This window comes from Tachyglossus aculeatus, chromosome 7 (assembly GCF_015852505.1).
Source record: "Tachyglossus aculeatus isolate mTacAcu1 chromosome 7, mTacAcu1.pri, whole genome shotgun sequence".
NCBI lineage: Eukaryota > Metazoa > Chordata > Mammalia > Monotremata > Tachyglossidae > Tachyglossus > Tachyglossus aculeatus.
In genome coordinates this window covers 54,414,704-54,434,138 of record NC_052072.1, presented here as the reverse complement: position 1 = coordinate 54,434,138, position 19,435 = coordinate 54,414,704, and the positions used below count along the sequence as shown (strand labels likewise).

The window sequence follows — 19,435 nt, the reverse complement described above, 5'->3', positions numbered from 1 at the left end:
TGTAAAAATTCCAGCCAGGATCATTTAGCTTTCTCTGGGGATTTTACTAGAAAATTGTTTTCTGGAGACTTTTAATCTGTATTTGTTAGAAACTAATATCAAATTTCTAAAAGTTTTACCTTTTGTATAGAAAATTGATTCAAATTTGGTTCCTTTTCATTTAGCAATACAACCAAAAATCCTTACAGCCAGGGGTGGGATGATTTGAGGATTTGGGACTGGTGCTCCTCTATCAATAGACCCAAATTTTGTCTTTTCTTAAACCTCTTGAATGCACATGTACCTGTGGATTCTGTTCATGTTAATGAGAAGCAGCATGGCATAGTAAAAGGAGCATGGGCCTGGGAGTGAAAGAGGACATGGGTTTTAATCCTGGCTCTTCCGTTTGCCTCCTGTGTGACCTTGGGCAAGTAATTTAACTATTCTGGGCCTAAGTTTCCTCATCTGTAAAATGGGGATTCAATACATGTTCTCCCTCACCTCCAGAATGTAAGCCTCATGTGGGACAGGAACTATATCTGGTGTGATTCATGTATCTACTCCAGCTCTTGGTACAGTACTTGGCACAATAGTAAGTGCTTAACAGATACCATAATTATTATGTTCCATCTGCTTCTCAGGGGCATAACCAGGAATCATCTCAGAGTTCTGTGGGTCCGCAGGTAGATTGCAGCCCTCGCTTTGAAAATCAGTGCCCTAGATCAGGAGAAAATGGGAACATTAAGCAGCTACTCTTTTTGAGCATTGTATTGGCATCACCCATCACCTGAGCCAGAAAAATTTTGCTCAGAGAGTTGTCTATGAACCAAGAAATCTGTGTTGGAGAGAAGTTGGACTCAGTGTACAATCCATTCTTCCTCTGCCATTTTCTCTTTAGATTTGGCCAAAGTTTTCATTTCGATAAAGAGGTGAAAAGAAGGTAATAGACCAGATACAATGAAACAGAATTTATGTAGCTTAGAAAAGACATGTAGAGCCCAAGTCTTTGCAGTATATGTTTCTGATTTCTATTGAACTTTTTTGGTGTGCTTTTCAAAAGGCGTCTAATATATTTCCCTGGTGCTAGATATGTGTATGTTTTGGATCTTCTGCCTAGTTACATATCTCCCTACCTCTAAATCACCTTAAGATACTGACAACATTTTTTCTTGGCCTGAAACTCCTTCTGCTCTTAATGTCTTGTATTTCCCTTGGAAACTTCTTAATTGTGATTTTGCTGTGTACAGTTGTAAGTTCTTTCTCTTTCTTCTCTCTAATAGACAAATGGTTATGATGGAGATTTGTATGGATCATCATCCCTGAATAGAAAATCTAGCAGGGTTAGTATGCCACAAAAATCTCTGAGGTCACTAGAAGTTTCTTATAAAGTAGGTGAATTGGAATTTACTTTTCAACTCTCTCCATTCCTTTTCCATAATGTGATTGGAAGAAAAAGTTTTGTGGTTTACATATGGTCCTTATTAGTTTTTGCTCCTGCATTCTCATTGATAATTCAAAAGGAGTCAATTTAAGTGAAATTTGAATAGGAAATAAGGATGATTACATGTTTCCTTTTCATAGGCCAGATCCCCAGTTTCCTTTTCAGATTCCCCTGGAATATCAATTTAAACATTGCCACACACTTTGTACTTTCATGCTTGAATCTCATCTATTTTATTTCCCCACAGGGAATGCATTTTGCTAGCTGCCATTTGCTGCCTAACCGGCCCTATTTGCTCCTACCAATATGCCAAATTAATCCTAATTTGTGAGTTTGACTCTCTCATATTTTGAGAGATAGACAGGATTATGGGTGTAACATAGAGAAAAGGAGCCATTAACTAGAAAGTGTACCTAGTTCCTATAACATGGAGGTTGTATTGGCACAAAACCCCAAATTGAAGGAAACTCACCCTGTAGTAGTACTAACACTGCAGCAATTTTATCCATACAGATTCATATTGTTGGGCAGACATTCCCTAATTCCCTAACAATTTTCCAGGCAAACTGTGTAAAATCACTTCTAATGGTAGAACTGAGTTTTGTGATGATACTTTTGCTTCCTGTCACCTTCAAGTTTTACTAAACTCTCACTTTTTGAAAGAATCAGGCTCACCATTTTATGTTTCTCATATCCTCATTGAACCACTTTGGATGGTAAAGTTAATTCAACTTTGGTCTCAATTTTTGTGCACTTATTAGTATTGTGATGTGATGCCATCAATATCTAATGCGTGGAGAATTCCAGGAGACTGGTGAGCTGTCTGTGTGGGTGTTGGTTAATGGCTTAACATTTAAAATAGGAAAAAAAAGACTATTCTTCTAAATCCAAGGTGGATAACAAATAAATCTCTACTCACTCCTCTGGGGTGTATTTAAATGTAAATATCAAATTTATCTACCTGTTGAAATGAAGCATATAATTAAAATCAGAGATGCAAGTGTACTCCATGGTGTCACTGGATTAAGTTTCTTGAAAACATTACCATGTCCATAGATGCCCAGTCCATGGGAGCAATGGAGGAAATCACCCCCAAAACTCTTTTAACTGAATTTTCAGTCCTGCCCTATTTCTGAAAGGGCTGGAATGTTTCCAGCCAAAGCTTAAAAGACCCAAAACAGTAGCTTTCATGCCTATAACTTCCTTGAAGTCTGCCCCCCTCCTAGTCCTCATCCCCACCTAAAATTCCTACCTCGCTTCTCACTCCCATACTAACGATGAAAAGGTGGTTGAGTTATGGAATAGGCTCTTCCATTGATTTTTTTTTTTTTTTTTTTAATGTCATTAGATTCTGTTCCAGAACCAACCCCACAGGACAGCTGCTCCTTAGTTCAGGAAAAATGACCTACAAATCCGTCCCTGCCCTCCCAACCCTTTCCTTTGTTCTTTCTGCCCTGCCCCATCAACCTTACTCAGCCTGTTTCTCTGTATTTCATCCTCCCCCTTCCCCTTGTGCTCTAGTATTTGGGGTTTTTTTTGTTTGTTTGAACATAGCAACAGGTGCTAGATCCATGTCAATGCACCCCCTCCTACCCCCGACCCATCCCCCTCAGAGCCCCAGCTGTTGGTAGATCACCAGCCGGGAGGGGAAGAGGAAAGGGCAGCACGATGGCAGTTGCAGCCATGCCTTCGCAAACTGCCGTTGCCCCCATTGTGCCCCAGGGGTCCTTTTGCCCCAGGAGCAGTGACCGAGAGGTGGGTTTACTAGTGAGAAGGGAGGTCAGGGCAGCCCCAGTCTCATGCTGGTGGCACCTCGAATGCGGCTTGTACAGACTGGAGCCACTAGGGTTAAGTTTTTAAAAAAATAGTGGAAGATGGTGATGAGATGTCAAATGAGGGAATGCAGGAAGGGGACAGAGTGGGGCAGTGACTGATCATAACTTCAGGGGTGGAGTTTACATAGCAGCCAATTGACCGTATTTATTGAGCACTTACTGAGTGCAGAGCACCATGCTAAGCACTTGGGAGAGTACAGTATAACAATAAATAGCATATCGAATGCTGGGATCAAAGATCCTAGGGTGTGACCCAGGGTGGCACATTTTGGGAAGTAGCCATAATCCAGGGTATATTTGCATAAACACTGGACAATGCATGTTGTCAGGAGTATAACCCTGTGAATGGAAATTCATCTAATCTTGAATTTGGATAGAGGCGCCCATCTTTCTGTTATTGCCTTCTTGCTTCCCTAATATGGCAGATATAAATCGGTGGCCTATCAAAACATGTGACAGTTGTTTTAACTGATCTGTAAGTATTCTGCCATTCCCCCAGCAACAGATTCACTAGGGAGAGCTAGCCCAAGGAAGCTTCTGGAAACAACAGGGTGGTAGTTAAGGGTTTAAGAGATGCTAATGGTAATTACAGAGAGCTGTGGGGAGGTCAGAAACCTAGATTCACTCTGAGGGTCTCACCAGCCCTCACATGTCCCTGGAAAATTATCTCAATTGGCTTCTTCCACCACCGTAACACTTCTCCACTAATCACTAAGACGTTAGACAAGTTTAGCTTATAATGTGTAGCTAAAATAGCTGTAAATTTAGATATATAAAATCAAAGCAAAAGGTGTGTTTTAAGTTATTGCTTCAAGGTTCTTTATAGGAAGTAGCCCAAATGGGTGAAAGTAACTGACAGAAAATTTGATCAAAGTTCAGCTTCCTTAGAAAAGGAACATATTTCCCATAAAACTCAGTTGAAAAAACTGCTCTTCATGAGCAGAACTTGTTTCCAAGGATTTTCTTTTTAATACTCATTTCAAACTAAAACATTTCAAATGCACAAGTGAAAAGACTCACTGTGGAATGAAATGGAATGAATTTTGTGTTCTGTAAAGGGACTAAGGTTCTCAAGGTGGGGTACATTATGTAAAATACAGTCTAACAGCTAGCCAAAACACAGAAAGCAATTCAATGAAAACATAATTGCCATGCACAGCAATTGTATAAAATACACTCTAATCTTGATATGTGTGTTAAATTAGGTGTAATTTTAAGTTGTTGCTATTAGGAGTCATGGAGGTATCTTTACTTTCAAACATTTTATATTGTTTTAAAATATAAACACTAGCAGTTTTACATAATCAGTTTTATTGAACTGCATATTTAAAAATCCAGATGTGATTTTTCGAGACACTGGGTAAAGGACTTGGCTGAGATTTTTTGGAATAACTCCAAAAATCCAAGGTTTGTGGTAAGTGATGTTCTTGTTGTTTGACACATTAGAATTCCCGCTTCAGTGGGGAGAGCAGAGTTTCTACCAAGTAATCGGCCAGGGAGGAGAAGTTGGTTGGTTTCCATTTAAGTAAATATTTAAAATTGTATTGGAGAAACTGAAGCGGGGGGCGGTGGGGGGAGAGAGGGGTGGGGTGTGTGTGTGTGTGTGTGTGTGTGTGTGTGTGTGTGTGTGTGGTATTTCACTTGTAATTCCAACCATTTCTCTGTCCGTCCTCCCCTCCTTAACGTCCATCTTCAACCGCTCACTCTCCACTGGTCCCTTCCCCTCTGCCTTCAAACATGCCCACGTCTCTCCCATCCTAAAAAAAACCCTCTCTTGACCCCACCTTCCCTTCTAGTTATCACCCTATCTCCCTCCTTTCCAAACTCCTTGAACGAGTCATCTACAAGCGCTGCCTCGAATTCCTCAATGCCAACTCTCTCCTCAACCCCCTCCAATCTGGCTTCCGTCCCCTGCATTCCATGGAAACTGACCTCTCAAAGGTCACCAGTGACCTCCTGCTTGCCAAATCCAACGGCTCCTACTCTATCCTAATCCTCCTCGACCTCTCAGCTGCCTTCGACACTGTGGACCACCCCCTTCTCCTCAACACGCTATCCAACCTTGGCTTTGCAGACTCTGTCCTCTCCTGGTTCTCCTCTTATCTCTCCGGCTGTTCATTCGCAGTCTCTTTTGTGGGTTCCTCCTCCCATTCCCTTACTGTAGGGGTTCCTCAAGGGTCAGTTCTTGGTCCCCTTCTTTTCTCTACACTCACTCCCTTGGTGAACTCATTCGCTCCCACGGCTTCAACTATCATCTCTACACTGACGACACCCAAATCTACATCTCTGTCCCTGCTCTCTCTCCCTCCCTTCAGGCTCGTGTCTCCTCCTGCCTTCAAGACATCTCCATCTGGATGTCTGCCCACCATCTAAAACTCAGTATGTCCAAGACTGAACTCCTTATCTTCCCTCCCAAACCCTGCCCTCTTCCTGACTTTCACATCACTGTTGATGGCACTACCATCCTTCCTGTCTCACAAGCCCACCACCTTGGTGTCATCCTCCACTCTGCTCTCTAGTTCACCCCTCACATACAGTCCGTCACCAAAACCTGCTGGTCTCACCTCCGCAACATCACCAAGATCTGCCCTTTCCTCTCCATCCAAACTGCTACCCTACTGGTTCAATCTCTCATCCTATCCCGACTGGATTACTGCATCAGCCTCTTCTCTGATCTCCCATCCTCCTGTCTCTCCCCACTTCAGTCTATACTTCACGCTGCTGCCCAGATCATCTTTGTGCAGAAACACTCTGGGCATGTTACTCCCCTCCTCAAAAATCTCCAGTGGCTACCAGTCAACCTACGCATCAGGCAAAAACTCCTCACTCTTGGCTTCAAGGCTTTCCATCACCTTGCCCCCTCCTACCTCACCTCCCTTCTTTCCTTCTACAGCCCAGCCCGCACCCTCCGCTGCTGTGCCGCTAATCTCCTCACTGTGTCTCTTTCTCGCCTGTCCCTCCATTGACCCCCGGCCCACATCCTTCCCCGGCCTGGAATGCCCTCCCTCTGCACATCTGCCAAGCTGGCTCTCTTCCTCCCTTCAAAGCCCTACTGAGAGCTCACCTCCTCCAGGAGGCCTTCCCAGACTGAGCCCCCTCCATCCTCTCACCCTCCTTACCCTCCCCATCCGCCCACCTTACCTCCTTCCCCTCCCCACAGCACCTGTATATATGTTTGTATGTATTTATTACTCTATTTTACTTGTACATATTTACTATTCTGTTTATTTTATTTTGTTAATATATTTTGTTTTGTTGTATGTCTCCCCCTTGTAGACTGTGAGCCCGTTGTTGGGTAGGGACCGTCTCTATATGTTGCCAACTTGTACTTCCCAAGTGCTTAGTACAGTGCTCCGCACACAGTAAGTGCTCAATAAATACGATTGAATGAATGAATGAATTTAGATCAGACAAAAAGTTTCAGCAGTATTAGGCATGGTTTACATGACCCAATCTAGTTCCTCTTCAGCTTCTTCTAAAAATTATCATTTGCTGTCATTCTCTTTGCGGCAAAAGAAACATTTTTTTTATGGATCTTGTGAAATTGAAAGAGTGGAAAGCCAAAATAAGGAAGTTTGAAGTTCTTTCCTCTTCAGGCATGATGACTAAACCCAATTTACCTGGTGAATGAGGAAAATTGTGACCTAGAAAAAGGGCCCTGCCTTACTTCTAATTGTGAGAATTCGAGAACAGAGAGCATGTTCCCCAGGTAAACACCATCAGGTGTTATCATTCCCATTGTGAACTCATACAACAGACTGTAAAAGTGATGCATTGTTTATAATGGAAGATGAAGTTAACAAATGTCAATGCAAGTACACATTTATTTGTCTTGTTAAGAGAGTGAGCATAACCTTTCAAGCTCAGTAAGACACCAAAATGTCTCTCAAAACTTTTTTTATAATTTGGAATATAAATGCTTCTCAAAATTTAGAGAAATCAATGTAGTTCTAAAATAGGAAGAAATTGGTAGAACTTGGTTTAGAAATGCTTCATGCAAGGTTGCTCAAAATGACCTAAAAGCACAACATAAGTCATGTATTTTGAATGCATAGTTGTAACTTTGCATTCTGAAGGCAAGTTATTTATCATCAGCTCCTTTAATGCTTCTCACTGACAGTTGAGAAGCAAGAACAAGAATTAATAAGCAGAATTATAGAATTGAGTGCAAGGAATCAGTTAATCAACAAAGAGATCACAGGCACCTCTGTAAGAAATACTTTTGTTTCTCTCAAAATATTAAGTGGACATTACCTTTTTATTTTTTCTGCTTTATGATATTTCTGTGCCAGGAGAAAGCAAAACCATTAGTCAAACAGTGATGATGGTAATGATAATAACGGCGGGTATATACCTAGCCCATTCAGATAATGAAAATAAAAAAACATTTGCAGCAAATCCTAAAGCAAGGTACAGGAAAGGTTAATAACTTGGAAACATTCAGAAAAAAGTGTCTTCTAAGCCTTGTAGAGTAGCCCACTTCCAAATATTTTAGCTATCCCAGGAATCTTTGTTTTCTAAACTTGAATCCATCCTGTATCCATCATGACCTTTCAGTGTTCTAGTGGTTCAGGCCTAGCCAGATTTGAAATGTATTGTTCCTGGCAGAACATTTTATTATGAATGTATGTATCCATTTATGCATCCATGCATTTTATTAAGCGCTTCCTTTGTGACTCTGGTATACTTGAAAATGTGGTAGTGACATAAAGGCCATATTCAGCAACAGAGTAAACCAATTACATCATGGAACTACAGCCTTCTTTAAGGTTGTCAACTTGGTCTGGATGTATATCTGACTCCCCAAATCCTTGGGTTGCTTGCTAGCTATGCAGTAATAAATTGTGAGGTAACAAACATGAGATTGGATCCTTCAGTAAGGTGTTATGGAATGCCATTCAGACCGGAATTGGTCTCCTAATCAATTTGTTCTATTATGATGGACCTGTTTTTAAATAGCCAAGAAAGTTTTTGTACTACATAATGCTTTTACTTATTTAGAACCCCTGGCCTACAAATTGGAAAATAGCCATGCAGAATCAACTCTCTTGTTTGTCATATTCCAGTGGATCTCTTTTTGGCACACCAACTTTTGTCCCTAGATTGCCTAGGATATGAGCATATATACAGGATGGGAAATGTAATTTGGGGATTTTGATCATTGTATGGCTTTTTGCCTAAAGAAAATAAGAGAAGCGATGAACATACCAGTCTGATTTGGAAGCCTAGATTGTCATTCCAGTAGGAACTTTGTACACACAATAGCAGTGAAAGATAAAACCTTTGGCCTAGGTTATTCTTTGTAAAATGGCCCTGAATTAGCATGAAAGGGGAGAATTCCAAGGAAATCAAAAGCCCTTTCCAGAACAGGCTTTGAAAATCCTACCCTAGATAATAATATTTAATGGAAGCTTTTGTTCCATGATGTATTTTAATGCAATATTCAGGATTTGTATTCATAGGTTTTCTTTATTTCTGTTCATTTATCACTCCTTTTCCATTTTTGGTTTGGTTGAATAAAATGAAGTTCTTTGTTTTGTTCTTTCCCTCTTCCTCCTCGTTTTTCAATTTTGTTTGATTGCAGGGATCCTGCAACTCGGACCTTGGCCTTTCCAACAGTGGTTTAACCTCCAAATCCCAATCTTCTTCCCAGAGTGGAAATCGGGTCTGTCGTCTTCCTTTTCCTCATCACCCCTCCCCTCTACCCTGCATTTCTTTCCATTTAAATGTTTTGCTTTCTGAAAAAAACTGACACAGACAACTCACCCCCTCTCATTGATGCCAGTTAAGTAGACAAATGAGCATGTTCCACTAGCTGCCACTAGCCAAGAGCACTCCGGTGTATTTTTCAAAAAGTAATTTGTGGAATGAATGAACTTAGAAGCATCCCAAAAGAAATTTCAGTACATGTGACAGACCTCTTTAATCATTCCTGCTTCATCTTGCATTTTGCTGCTCATTGGTTCTCATCGCCCAGGAAAGATTTGGGAGCTGCTTTTGTTAACTCTAATACTTCTGTGTAGTTGGGAGCTGCTTTTGTTAACTCTAATACTTCTGTGTAGCACTGAGGTGTGAAATGTTTTCTTCTGCTCACCCGTCTGAATCTGTTTCCTTTTGGGATGCGCTTCTGTACCCCCAAAGTGTGAGTGAGGACAGAGAGAGAGAGCGAGAGCGAGAGAGCGTGTGTGTGTGTGTGTGTGTGTGTGTGTGTGTGTGTGAGAGACAACACATCTGATCCCTGTTCTGCTGCAGAGAGAATCAGAGTCAAAATGTCAATTTCTGAAATGGGAGGGTTGAAATGTCTGCTGTGCATGCAAGTAGCACTGTTTACAGTTGAGTTGAGAGGACATAAATGTGCATCCCAGGTATTATTCTGCCTATAAATTTTGTCTTACCTGCTGTCCACCTTTATAGATAAGTGCTTAGAACTGTGCTTTGCACATAGTAAGCACTTAATAAATGCCATCATTATTATATCAATCAATCAATCGTATTTATTGAGCGCTTACTGTGTGCAGTGCACTGTACTAAGCGCTTGGGAAGTACAAGTCGGCAACACATAGAGACAGTCCCTACCCAACAGCAGGCTCACAGTCTAGAAGAGGGAGACAGAGAACAAAACCAAACATACTAACAAAATAAAATAAATAGAATAGACATGTACAAGTAAGATAGAGTAATAAATATGTACAAACATATATACATGTATACAGGTGCTGTGGGGAAGGGAAGGAGGTAAGATGGGGGGGATGGAGAGGGGGACAAGGGGGAGAGGAAGGAAGGGGCTCAGTCTGGAAAGGCCTCCTGGAGGAGGTGAGCTCTCAGTAGGGTCTTGAAGGGAGGAAGAGAGCTAGCTTGGCGGATGGGCAGACGGAGGGCATTCCAGGCACGGGGGATGACGTGGGCCGGGAGTCGATGGCGGGACAAGCGAGAACGAGGCACGGTGGTGGCACACCTGTTGTGAGTACAACTCCATATACAGTATGTTTTCATGAGATGGATTTGCTTATATTTTTACCTACTTAAACTGTATGCCACGAGCTGTTATTATGACATCAGGAATATTTTCAATGTGACTCCTAATTGTACAACACACACGTGTGTATCCTTTCTCAGAATCTTTTGTGACAGTGATCCAGACATAGTCAAAATTGGGTGTCTACAGCCTTATTGCTTACTTTTGTATTGGGCCGGACACCCCCACCTGCACCCCGGGGCCGGGACCAGACCAGACAACCCCCTATCCTCACCCCGGGGTCGAGACCGGACCCCTCCAACCCCTCTCCGCCCCGGGGCCGGGAGCAGACAGCCCCCTATCCTCCAGCCCATGACCTCCTTCGGCCCACGTCCTCCCCCTGGTCTGGAATGCCCTCCCTTCGCACATCTGCCAAGCTAGCTCTCTTCCTCCCTTCAAAACCCTACTGATAACTCACCTCTTCAAAGAGGTCTTCCCAGACTGAGCCCCCTTTTTCCTCTCCTCCTTCCCCTCCCCACAGCACCTGTATATATGTTTGTACATATTTATTACTCCATTTATTTTACTTGTACAGATTTATTCTATTTATTTTATTTTGTTAATATGTTTTTGTTTTGTTGTCTGTCTCCCCCTTCTACACTGTGAACCTGCTGTTGGGTAGGGACTGTCTCTATATGTTGCCAACTTGTACTTCCCAAGCGCTTAGTACAGTGCTCTGCACACAGTAAGCGCTCAATAAATACGATTGAATGAATGAATGATGGGTTCAACTGTTCCCTTCTGTTCGAAATATATTTCTTCTTTGCACCATATAGTGCTTCCCAGCATGTATTTTTTTTCTTAAGACTTCTAATTCTAGGTCCTTAAGCACAGACAACTAGTATCGTACAGGTGGCTCACCCTTAAGCTTTTCTTCTGCCATTACCAGAAATGGAAGCCCATTCTGAATGCTCAGCTATTTTGCACTGTGGAAGAATTTGGATGCTGTGATCACACAGAACCTCTAGATACCTAAAGGAAAAGAGATTTTTGTTTAGCTGTAAGGAAGACCCTGTTGATTAACAGTGAAATGAAACACTGGAATTGGCTATATAGTGAAATATAAATGCTTCTCAAAATTTAGAAAAATCAACGTAGTTCTAAAATAGGGAGAAATTGGTAGAACTCGGTTTGGAAATGCTTCATGCAAGGCTACTCAGAATGACCTAAAAGCATAGCATTAGTCATTTGTTTAGAATGCATAGTTGTAACTCTGCATTCTGAAGAAGGGTAATATCTTTTACCCTGGCGATATTGAAGAGCATGGACACTTCCCTTTTCCCTGGGTTATTCACCTGGCTGGTTGTTTGAAGTGGTTCCTTCCAGCTCTGTGATTGAATAAGCCATTATGCATGTCTCTCTTACCAGGTTTTTATGTTTCCTTTGGTGTTTAAAGCTTGTGCTTGTCTTCTCCAGCCCAGCTTTCTCTATAACGGTGCCCTGCTTGAAAGAACTTACAGGGTTTGTGTGCTCCTCCTAACTTCTTTTAACCACAGTTGATTGTTTTCACTTTGGTCACACATAATGAGACACCTTCCTTTTTGCACTTTCAGTTTGCCCTAGTTTCATTTCACTGTGTAAGAAGTGATTCTAACTAAGGAGTCGCTGAACCGATGGCAGTCATTTGATTATTGTACTACTATTGGCAGTGTGCAACAGCTACTCATTCAACAAATACTGTTGCAAATTTTTAAATGAAGTAAAACATGAAACTTTCATTTTTCCCTGATTCGTGACTGCTGTAGACAAGAGGCCACAGCAGTATTTGATTACCTTTTGAAAGGTAAAAGGCATTATTTAAAGGCCATCGGTAACCTTTTTACATGTCAGTGTAGTAAATTATTTTGGCCAGCAGTGAACTAAAAATTGTCAAAGGCAAATGACACTCTTGTTTGTAATATATTTACAGTTTGAGGAAGAAGCCCATTTTGTCTGTGGGCTTTGTTCCTGGAGAACTGAGCCCTCTGGCCAGAGGATATATTAAAATTGTTTGAAAGACAATTTAATCAGCATTGCCATTTTATATAGCAGAGCATTTTCCTCATAGTTTTATGCAATCTAAAACAGAGTGAAGAATGCACGAAGATTGATCATTTTGATCTTCCATTAAACCTTTGGTGCATGCAATGGAACAACTTGGGGGAGGTTGTGACTTTTTCATTCTTTGCCTGCTGTTCATCCGTGTTTTCATGAGTTACACCTATCACTGTTGCCCTTCCCTTATATTATTTCTCCTCTTTGATCACTCTGCACCCGATTCCCTTCTATTTAGGGACTGAAACAAAGAAAACCAATTGCTTCTGTTCTGACTCTTATTTCATTTATAGGCATTTCTGTATGATGAGAGCATTTTCAATGGAAGCCGTCGATGTAGCATCTCTAATTCTCGTGCTGTAAGATTTTTTCTGATTTTTCTGCTGGTCCTTTTTCTCTATTTCCTGTTTCTTACTAATGCATAACTAAGGTGTTTCCTTTTTTTTTTTTTTTAATGATGAACATTTTCTGCAGACTCTCCAATTTTTCATTATCCATAGTGATGAGGATTGGGGATAATATAGATACTTTAATGACAATTTCTGTCCTTTTCTCACCAAACATTTAACCATCGTCATAGTGAATAGAAAAAATAACTAATTTGGGTTTCACCTCCTTGTATAAGTATGCTGACAGGTATTGAATGGCTAAAAGGTAGGGAAAAGTGTTGGTGCTACAAAAATGAACCCAGGAGTATTACCCCCACCTAGTTCCCTGTGTGCAAACCTGATGGAATTGAATGAAATTGAACCTGATGGAATGGAGGTGTGGGATTATGCTGTTTTAGTCCTCACAGAGAAGTCATCTGGGAGTTGCAGCCTACGTTGCTAGAGTTGAGCAAAAATAGTGCCTGGTTGACTTCTCTTAGTGTTTGCGGTCTGGGAAGTCACTTGGTGGCTCAGAGATTGTCCAGAGCCTGAACTCCCAGAAACGGCTATATCGGTAGCAAATACTGCACTCTTTTGGCTGTTTTGGAATGTCAGACTCTGAGAAAGTGGCCCATTGAAGGTTAGGTAATCCACTCTTGCCAGGAGTTTTGCAACTTGTTCGCCGAGTTCCTTAAGGACTTTGGAGTGGATGCCATCCAGTCCTAATGGTTGATTTACATCATGTGTGATTTTCATAATTGTATAGAAGACCTCTAACCCATATGTTGTAAAACAAATTTGGGTGTTGGAGCCTCTGTCTTCTGAACTAAAGAATAAACAAAGATCTCAAACGTTCATTAAGCCACTTTCTTTGCCATCTCATTTCATCTCAGTACAGTTTTCACACCTGATCTTCAGTTAGCTCCTTGGATTTCGTAGCTGGCTACTGCTTGTATTCTGTGTTCTGAAAAATTGCTTATTATTAGCTTTTGTATCCCTTTTACGGTGGAAACAAAGGAGCATGAGGAACCTCAAACATCCTTTTTGCAATTGGCATACGGTTCTTTTGTGGTTTCTTGTTCTTACTCAAGTGAGCTTAACCATTTAAAAAAATGCTTGGACCACTTTTGCTCTGCCATTTAGCGATGCAAAGTTCTCTGGCATGAGAATTTCTGTGTGTGTGTGTGTGTGTGTGTGTGTGTGTATTTGCATATTTTACTTCTAATATAGCATTTTTGTTTGACTGTAAGCTTGTTTTGGGCAGGGAGCATGTCTACCAACTCTGTTTTATTGTACCCTCCCAAATGCTAAGTACAGTGCTCTGTGCACGGTAAGCGCTCAGTCAATCATATTCTTAGGCGTTTATGCAGAACACTGTACTAAGCACTTGGGTGAGTACAACACAACAATATAATCAACACATTAGAAGCAGTGTGGTGTAGTGGATAGAGCATGGGCCTGGGAGTCAGAAGTTCATGGGTTCTAATTCTGGCTCTGCCACTTCTCTGCTCTATGACCTTGGTCAAGTCACTTCACTTCTCTGTAAAATGGAGATTGAGATTGTGAGCCCCACATGGGACAGAAACTGTGTCCAGCTTGATTTTCTTGTATCCACCCCAGCGCTTAGTACATTGCATGGCACATAGTAAGCATGTAACAATTACCATCATTACTATTCCCTTCCTACAGTGAGCTTACAGTCTAGAGGGGCATTAATAGTAGTAATTTAAAAATCAATCAATACCATTGATAGCAAGATCCAGGCTTTTTTATACCTTTTAAAATGTACTCCTTTCAACTTTTTCATAGTGTTTGCATTTTATCATAGATTCCTATGCAAAAGAAAAATTGGTATTGCTGGTTGTTTTTGGTTTTTTGGTTGGGAAAGGGTTCCCTTAGGCATTATTATTAAATTTAGTCATGTTGTAATTAATATTGCAGAGAGACTATGAGAACCCGTGACCTTCTGACTCCCAGGCCCTTGCTCTATCCACTACACCATGCTGCTTCTCTTCCCTTTCCGGTTTCTCGCGGTGACCTTACGAGAAGGCAGAGGGATGGGGGAGACCCATTTTCAGGAGTGGAAACTGAGGCCCAGAGCAGGTCCAAGGATTTGGGCAGGGACTTGATGAATAATAAACACCAATCTTGTATTGGTCCCCCTGGAGATTGACAGTCATGGGCCCCTTCCTCCAGAGCCAGAGTCTTGAGGGGAGAGACTCCCTGTCTTGCCACAAGGTTTTCCTCCAGATGTGACAGAGTCATTAGCTTCCCAGTGACTCATCTCTTTGTGAATACTCTGAGCTCTACTCAGCACTCTAGACTGGTCTGTGAGGACTTGCTCAGAGCTTTAGATTGTGAACTCGTTGTGGGCAGGACAGAGAAGCAGCATGGCCCAGTGGAAATAACATGGGCTTGGGAGCCAGAGGTCAAGGGGTCTAATCCCAGCTCCGCCACATGTCTGCTGTGTGACCTTGGGCAAGTCACGTAACTTTTCTGAGCCTGTTACCTCATCTGTAAAATGGGGATTAAGACTGTGAGCTCCACGTGGGACAACCTGATCACCTTGTATCCCCCCCCCCCCAGCATTTAGAACAGTGCTTTGCACATAGTAAGCGCTTAACAAATGCTATTATTATTATTATTATTATTATGTCTACCAGCTCTGCTGTACTCTCCCAAGTGCTTAGTCCAGGGCTCTGAACACAGTAAGCACTCAATAAATATCATTGATGATGATGTTCTCACGGGCTTTTCTGGATGTTTGTTTTAGGGGTTTCACAGAATCATCTACAATCTGCTTTTTTTGACAAGTGAAAACAGCACCATTCACACACCCATCTTCTATCTGGGCAGCCTGCCTGGACCAGGTCCTGTTCTTTATGTTGATCGAAATCCTCTGAATTATCTTCCTTATGGTTTCTTGAACTCCCTCTGTTCCAAGGAAGCTATTTATCCTACCAGAAATCCTTACCTCCACTTCTCACACTGTTTTTGAATCATGTGGAGAATGATTAACATCCAACTTATTCCCTTCTCTAATTTATTCCCCATTCTGACCTGTCATTTCTTTCTTATATTCTTTGTTCAGCACAGAATTGTATAGTCAAGTCCAGTATCTACCCTTTTATGGTGGAATTTTGGGAATTTATACCCAAAGAGAGTTCATGATGGGACTCTTTATTAAGAAAATTTTGTACTGACTTCTATGTTGTCCTTCCCAGTGCTCTACTCCCAACTATAGTCTGCCTTCTTTTATAACATGGCAACCGTAGCTCTCATTTAGTGTCCCTTTACAAGTTCCTAAGCTCCCTCTAGGCTTAAGCTCCTTGTGGGCAGGGAATGTGTCGTCTAACTGTATTGTACTCTCCCAAGTGCTTAGTACATGCTCTGCGCACACTAAGCACTCAATAAATATGATGGATGGAATAGACATCAAGGTCCTCAGACCTGCCAAGTCTTCCAATTCATTCATTTTATGTTTCAGGCTTCCAGCATTATGTTAGAAGAATTTGTAAATTTGGGGTTGATTGCTCCATTGGCTAGTGAGTTGAAAGTGTATGATTTATAGCTAAACTCTATGGGCTAGGGACTGTGTCCAACCTGATAAACTTATATCTTCCCCAGTACAGAACAGTGCTTGCCACATAAGCACTTAACAAGTACCATTAAAAAAAATGAACAAAAGGATCTTTTTTAGTAAATTATATTTCTTTTAGACAGAAACTGTTAAAAGAGGTGATTTAGCCAGGTTATATGTTTGCCTGTAAAAACTGGCAAAAAGTCATTATTTCAGACTTTCAGTACATTTAGTCATTTCCCTTAATGCCAAGGTAATAAAGGGATGGGATTCATGTGCTAATGAAGTTGACATACTTATGAAATGAGTCATATTAGATTGGGTGTATATACATGCATAGTTCCAAAATCACTTTATGACTTAGAAATGCTTTCTTTCTCTCTGTGGCCCATTTATGGGCCAAAGTCCTATTCTTTAGAGAGTAAACCCTACTCCCTATACTGAACTTTATGAAAAACCAAATTCAGGATGTTCAGTTTAACTGGAAAAAAACCTAAAAACATGCTAGGTGAGTGCTTACTATCATATAATAATAATAATGTTGGTATTTGTTAAGTGCTTACTATGTGCAAGGCACTGTTCTAAGCACTGGGGTAGATACAAGGTAATCAGGTTGTCCCATGTGGGACTCACAGTCTTCATCCCATTTTACAGATGAGGGAACTGAGGCCCAGAGAAGTTAAGTGACTTGCCCAAAGTTGCACATATGACAAGTGGCAGAGCCGGGATTTGAACCCACAACCTCTGACTCCAAAGCCCATGCTCTTTCCACTGAGCCATGCTGCTTCCCCTATGTTTTTTTAGGGGCTGACTAAACCTGACTAAAATACAGTCCTTATTTGAACTTCCAACTCCTGTATAAATAGGAACAATTCTATTCTGTGGTTCTAATACTTTTGACCACTTTTCGTAATGGTATCTGTTAAGCGGATACCATTTGTCAGGCACTATACTAAACACTGGGCTAGATATAAGATAATCGGGTTGGACACGGTCCCCATCCCACATAGGGCTCACAGTCTTAATCCCCATTTTACAGAGAGACAGAGAAGTTGTGACTTACGCCAAGTCACGCAGCAAACAAGTTGGCGAAGCTGGGACTAGAACCCAGATCCTCTGACTTACAGAGAAGTAGCATGGCCTAGTGGAAGGAACACTAGACCATTTAACTCAATCCAGACTTAGTTCATTTTCCTTTCCACACTTAAAAAAAATTACTTGGAAACTATTATCTCTCTATCTTTCAATAGAGATGCAGCATTGCCTAGTGGAAAGAGCAAGAACACAGGCCTTGGAGTCAGAGGACATGGGTTCTAATTTCAGCTCTGCCAATTGCTTGCTGTGTGACTGTGGGCAAGTCACTTGCCTTCTCCATGCTCAACTTCCTCAACTGTAAAATGGGGGTTCAATACCTGTTCTCCCTCCTACTTAGACTGAGAGTGCCATATGAGACAGGGACCATGACCCACCTAATTTACCTGCAACTTCCACAGCACTTAGTGTTTGACACATAGTAAGTGCCTAAAATACCTTAAAAAGAAAACCTTCCACTAGCTTCCTTGCTAAATTCTCTAGTCTTATCAGTAATCTTGGCAGTGCTTGGGTGAACAAGAAAATGGATGCTGTCTGTACTCTCCCAATATTGAGAGTATATTGTACTCTCCCAAGCGATTAACACGGTGCTTTGCACAGAGTAAACACTCAATAAATGCAGTTGAATGAGTGAATGAAAAATGGTAGATTTGGAAATTGTGTGAACTCGGCCCTTGTGCTCAGGTGGACACTGCCTTATTTGTAATTTTCCATTAGCTCACTGAAAGGGAAATACACTGTTATTCTTTTGGATTTGTGTATTCAAAATAGAATTGTCAGTAAACCAAGCCTTCGGTTAGACCTGGCGTTTTTCATTCATTTGCCACGGTTCTTTGGAGAGGACATTTACAGTGTTGTCAACTGGAAAAACAAGAGAACACAAGAAGTAATGTCTGCCCCCTCTCTGTGACTCTGATGTCGTGAGGATAATTACTATTTGGAAAGTAATTCCAATTTTCGGGCATTTGAACTTGAATCTGGTACCTTTTTCATTTAGTCCGTAAAACCCAAATGAAACCCAGTTATTTCCCACACTGTTGTAGGAAGTAATGCAAAGTAGTAATAGTAGAGAGGTGATGTGCTCAGCTTGTGAAAAACCGAGTTTGATATGAAATTCAGTGTCTTATTAGAAACTTTCAGATTTTTTTGGTGATGGTTACCTTTCAGTCAGCAAACCAGGTGTGACTCCATTGTTTAGCATGATGTTTAAGTATGTTGTATTTACCAAGTGTGTTTCATTTCCAACCGTAACAGATCCTCTTTTTACCTTGACATTGTACCCTTAACCCTTTAATGCACTTAGAATGCCCATTTTAGCATACTGTGTGGTTCTTTCTTCTAAAAGTGAAGGCTTGAACTAACCTTGATCTCTCTTTCCTGTGTTCAGTATAACACTGCTTTTCTTGGCTGCCTCTCGGATGAACATTTTGCTTTTTTCTGCTCCTGTGCTGCTCAGTTGCTAATCCTGTTGGTTTATTTGTGTTTTCTGTGTTTCGGGGTGTGGGCTGGTAGCCGTCGGAGTACACCAGCTTCTTTGGGTCAGGATCTCGGGCTTCATCCAGAGCCAGTTCTGCTCGGGCGAGTCCAGTGGTGAGCATACCTTTATTTCTCCTTAATACATACTTGGGCTTATTTTCTTTTTCTACCTCCTTCTTGCAGAGTGCCTACTATCTGCTTCTTCTCAGGTTTGGAGGAGAAGATTGATCAGGTACAGGGGCAAGCCTCTGCGTTACCTCAAACTTCATTTCGGGTTTGAAGGTGAAATAATCATTGAACACGAATAGACTGGCAAAGAAAAAAGTCACCCTAATCTGTGTGTCTATCTCTTTCCATCGTCATTCATGAAACTCGTTCCCAAGTGTGCGCTTCTGACAGAGGGCGCAGGGGCAGCCTTTTGTGTTCTTTGTGATTTGGAGCAGGTTCTCACAAGATCTGGTTGCTTCATTTGAGTTACTTTACCGTTCTTCTAAAATGGCTGTTTTGACAAGATGCCTTGGGGTTAGTGAGAGGTTTTTAGCGTTATTTCTTCTGTCTCAGAGGGGGGAAAGAATATCGCAGTCTCCTTTGGAAGCAAGAGTGAGCCTTTCTCTA

General features: G+C 41.4%; 1 protein-coding gene across 21 annotated transcripts in view; it reads left to right on the top strand.

Annotated features, from left to right (window-relative positions):
* LRRFIP1 (LRR binding FLII interacting protein 1) overlaps nt 1-19,435 on the top strand; it is a 197,281-nt gene that overhangs the window by 135,339 nt on the left and 42,507 nt on the right. For 7 of the 21 annotated variants that reach the window (XM_038748978.1, XM_038748961.1, XM_038748965.1 and 4 more), the window contains 4 exons: nt 1,260-1,319; nt 8,840-8,920; nt 12,598-12,663; nt 18,857-18,934. The exons of 8 other annotated variants lie outside the window; for them this stretch is intronic. In XM_038748978.1, the coding sequence (XP_038604906.1) occupies nt 1,260-1,319; nt 8,840-8,920; nt 12,598-12,663; nt 18,857-18,934 (285 nt within the window). Of the gene's footprint in view, nt 1-1,259; nt 1,320-8,839; nt 8,921-10,945; nt 11,732-12,597; nt 12,664-18,856; nt 18,935-19,435 lie in introns of those variants that run through there. 6 more of the 21 variants (XM_038748969.1, XM_038748971.1, XM_038748962.1 and 3 more) reach the window with 5 other exon arrangements.